The sequence below is a fragment of the Carex rostrata genome, chromosome 6, assembly GCF_964058835.1.
Source record: "Carex rostrata chromosome 6, lpCarRost1.2, whole genome shotgun sequence".
Taxonomy (NCBI): domain Eukaryota; kingdom Viridiplantae; phylum Streptophyta; class Magnoliopsida; order Poales; family Cyperaceae; genus Carex; species Carex rostrata.
This window is the reverse complement of record NC_135923.1, coordinates 12,717,572-12,721,514: the sequence shown is the minus strand read 5'-3', so window position 1 is coordinate 12,721,514 and position 3,943 is coordinate 12,717,572. Positions and strand designations below refer to the sequence as shown.

The 3,943-nt window shown below is 43.4% G+C and overlaps 1 protein-coding gene across 1 annotated transcript; it reads left to right on the top strand.

Moving 5' to 3' along the window:
• Positions 1–1,011: 1,011 nt before the first annotated feature.
• Positions 1,012–2,751, top strand: LOC144555640 (uncharacterized). The gene has a single exon (XM_078304039.1). The coding sequence runs from the start codon at positions 1,012–1,014 to the stop codon at positions 2,749–2,751; it is 1,740 nt and encodes a 579-aa protein (XP_078160165.1).
• Positions 2,752–3,943: the final 1,192 nt, after the last annotated feature.

Below are 3,943 nucleotides of genomic sequence, written 5' to 3'. Positions count from 1 at the left end.
TTTTATGCCATTTTGAATGTGTAGTTGAACCCGTAGTCGGTTATTTTGATGTATAGGTTATTATCGAACCGTATTATGTTATAAAACCCTAACGGTATGTTTTAAATGGTTGTTATGATTTAAATGTTGAAATTGCATGTTAAACGTCATTAAAATTTCTAGTGAATGGGGAATAATTGTTTAGTTATACGGAGATTTGATCGGGTTTGAAAACGGGGTGAAATTCCACGAAAATGGGCAAATGGATGAAAAACAGTACCCTTATTGCGGGCCGCAATAACCCTATTGCGGGCCGCAATGAGAGTAGACAGAGAAAAATTCGCAGCTTAAAAAGCCAACCAGGTCATTGCGGGCCGCAATAAATTCATTGCGGGCCGCAATGAATGGAGGCAGAAGTGCTGTGCAGAGGCTGAGAATTTTGGAATTTGTTGCGGGCCGCAATAAATTCATTGCGGGCCGCAATGAATGGAGACAGAGGCAAATTTCAAAGGCTGGAAATTTTGGGAAGTGTTGCGGGCCGCAACAGCCCTATTGCGGGCCGCAATGGGTTCTGAAAAATGCTGTTTTAGGGTATAACTTAGTCAAATTAAATCGGTTTTGAACCAAATTTGTTTTAAATCAAATCATATGATAATTTGACTAATCTGGACCGTCGGTTAAAGGATTTTCATGCAATTTGACTTCTCCAAAATAAAATCAGGCAACGCTCGCAGGGGGCTGCCGCCCCCCTGCCACCCCCTGCATACTAATAGAATCAGGCCCACCCACATAAAAATATAATAATATAAATATAAATCCGCATGCATGAACAAAACCGCATTTTAAAACAAAACTGCGCGACCCCCTGTTCCGGGGTGTGACAGTTTTAAGTTGGTATCAGAGCTCAGGTTTAAACCCTAACGAGACCGAACCATAACCAGACTTGATAGGATTCGCAAGTGGGGTAATCTAGATTGGGACGGTAGTGTAAGTTATTGTGAGTCGTAACGTGAATGTGTTGAGTTTTCAGAAATGGAGAGAACTCTCGAAGAGATGCTAATTGCGGCCTACGAGCGAGGTCGTAGAACTGAGCAGCAGGCTCAAGGACCACCAGGGCCAACCGTACCAGTAATTCCAGTGGTATCGGGGGAAGAGTTCAGACAACTCTATGAGGCATTCATGCGCCTTGCGCCCCCTCGGTTTGACGGGTCGGGAGGATACCCGGAAGCGGAGGAATGGATGGTGAGTCTCAAGGCTAAGTTCACCCTGTGCCGGGTGCCTGAGGTAAATAAAGTTGAGCTGGCAGTGCAGTTGTTGGAGAAGTCGGGTAGACACTGGTGGGAAGGCGTGAAGATGGAATTTGAGGGAGTGGAACAAGAAATCCCTTGGACCTGGTTCGAGCAAAGGTTCGGGGAGCAATATTTAAGTGATCTGCATCAGGAGGCTCTGAGGAGCCAGTTCCTGAACCTCCACCAGCGTGAAAGATCGGTTGAGGAATACAACAGGAAATTCTTTGATCTGGCACGGTATGCCCCGGATGTGAAAGGGGATCCGGTAAGGTACCGAAGACAGTACCTAGACGGGTTGGACCCGGCCATTGCCCTAGCGATTCATCATTCATTAGCTGCTGGGGTTCCTGCCCTAATGAAACAAGCTGAGCAGACGGAGGTGTATCTCAAGAGGAGTGCACAACAGACCAATACCCGCAACGTGAGACCCAAGTTCGATCACAAGAAGCAAGCTAGCGGGTCAGGAACTCGACCCCAACCTGCGGGTCAGCCAACAGGGCAAATGGTGGTATCCGAGTTTACCCCGGGAGCCGCTAAACCGTGGTGCAATGTGTGCAGGATGGCACACACACAGTCAGACTGCCGTCGCCTCAGGGGTGCGTGTATCATGTGCGGCAGTATGGACCACTGGGCGAAAGACTGCCCTAGGTCTCAGTCGGGTGCTTGCCGCATATGTGGTGGCATGGGCCACTGGGCTAGAGAGTGCCCGAGAGCTCAGTTGAGTGCATCCGGGAGCGGTGGTTATAGAGGTCCACAGGGGCGTGGACAGGGAGGCGTACCTCCTCTGCGAGGCCGAGGCACTCCACCGATGTTGAGGGGAGGCCGTACAGGCGGCCGAGTTGGTGCTCACGCGGTGCATGCGATCGAGCTACCGGACAAAGAAGAAGAGCGGGCATCTGGCTCTGCTCAGACTGACTTATTGGCAGGTATTATTTCTATCTCCGGGGTTCTAGCTTACGTGTTGATTGATACGGGTTGTAGTCACTCGATCATATCGAGTGCTTTAGTTGAGAAATGTGGGTGGTTAACAGAGTCGAGTGGGAGAAGTTTGGATATCCGTACCCCTCTCGGTTCGACTACCAAAATGTCAAGGACCTGCCGAAACCTGAAAATACGAGTCGATGGAAGGGATTTTCCAGCGGACATGTTAGTTATGAATATTTCTGAGTATGATGCTTTATTGGGTATAGACTGGTTGACCAGACATGTAGCTACCATCGATTGTGTCCGTCATACGGTCCAGTTTACCCTGTTGAACGGTTCAACCTGTACCCTGAGATGTAGAGGAGTAAAGGAGGTGGTACCGTTTATCTCGGCAATTGAAACCAAACATCTGGTAGAGTCCGGGTGTACCGCATATCTGGTAATGGTGATGAGTGCTACTGCTGAAGTTCCGGAAATAGCTACCATTCCGGTTGTCTCGGAATTTGAGGATGTATTTCCTGAGGAAATCCCTGGGTTACCCCAGACAATGCTCTATTGAGCGGTGCTTCGTAACCTCAGACAACGCTCGCAGGGGGCTGCCGCCCCCCTGCCACCCCCCGCATACTAATAGAATCAGGCCCACCCACATAAAAATATAATAATATAAATATAAATACGCATGCATGAACAAAACCGCATTTTAAAACAAAACTGCGCGACCCCCTGTTCCGGGGTGTGACAACGACAACTAGAAAAAAATGAAATATAACTAATAAAACATGAAATACAAACAGTAGAACATGAAAGACAACTAGTATAAGATAAAAAGACAACCAGAAGAACAAGAAATATAACTAGTTCAAGATGAAAAAAAATCAGTATAACATGAAAGACAATCAGTACAAGATGAAAAATAATTAGAAAAAGATGGAGAACAACTAGTACACGATGAAAGACAAACTAGAAGAAGATGACATACAACCAGTAGAATATCAAAGACAACTAATAGAACATGAACACAACCAGTACAAGATGAAAGACAATTAGAAGAAAATGAGAAACAACTAGTTGAAGATGAAAAATAACTAGAAGAAGATAAAATAGAACCGAGTAGTAGATTAAAGACAAATATTACAAGATTAAAGATAACAAATAGAAAATGAAACATAACAAGTACAATATGGAAGACAACCAGTACAATATAAACATGAAAGACAACCAGTACAATATGAAAGACAACTAGAAGAAGATGAAAAACAACTAGTAGAAGTTAAAAGAAGAAGATGAAATATAACCATTAGTTGATGAAAGACAACAAGCAGAACATAATAACCAATAGAACACGAAAGACAACAAATATAAAATGAAAAGCAACCAGAAAATGATGAAAAGCAACTGGTAAAATATGAAAAAAGAACCCAGTACAACATGTAAGACAACTAGTACAAGATGAATACAACTAGAAGAAAGATGAAAAACAACTAGTACAAGAGGAAAGAGAACCATTAGAACATAAAAAAAATAACTAGTACAATATGAAAGACAATCAGTATAAGATCAAAGACAACTAGAAGAAGATGAAAAACAACTTGTAGAACATGAAATACAACTAGAAAAATATAAAAGACAACTAGATGAAGATGAAAAAAACTAGTAGAAGTTGAAAGACAACTAGAATAAGATGAAATAAACCATTAGTACATGAAAGACAATAATTAGAACATGACAAACAATTAGTAGAACACAAAAGA

Coding starts and splice junctions, on each gene's coding strand:
- LOC144555640 (XM_078304039.1), top strand. CDS start 1,012: ATGGAGAGAACTCTCGAAGAGATGCTAATTGCGGCCTACGAGCGAGGT.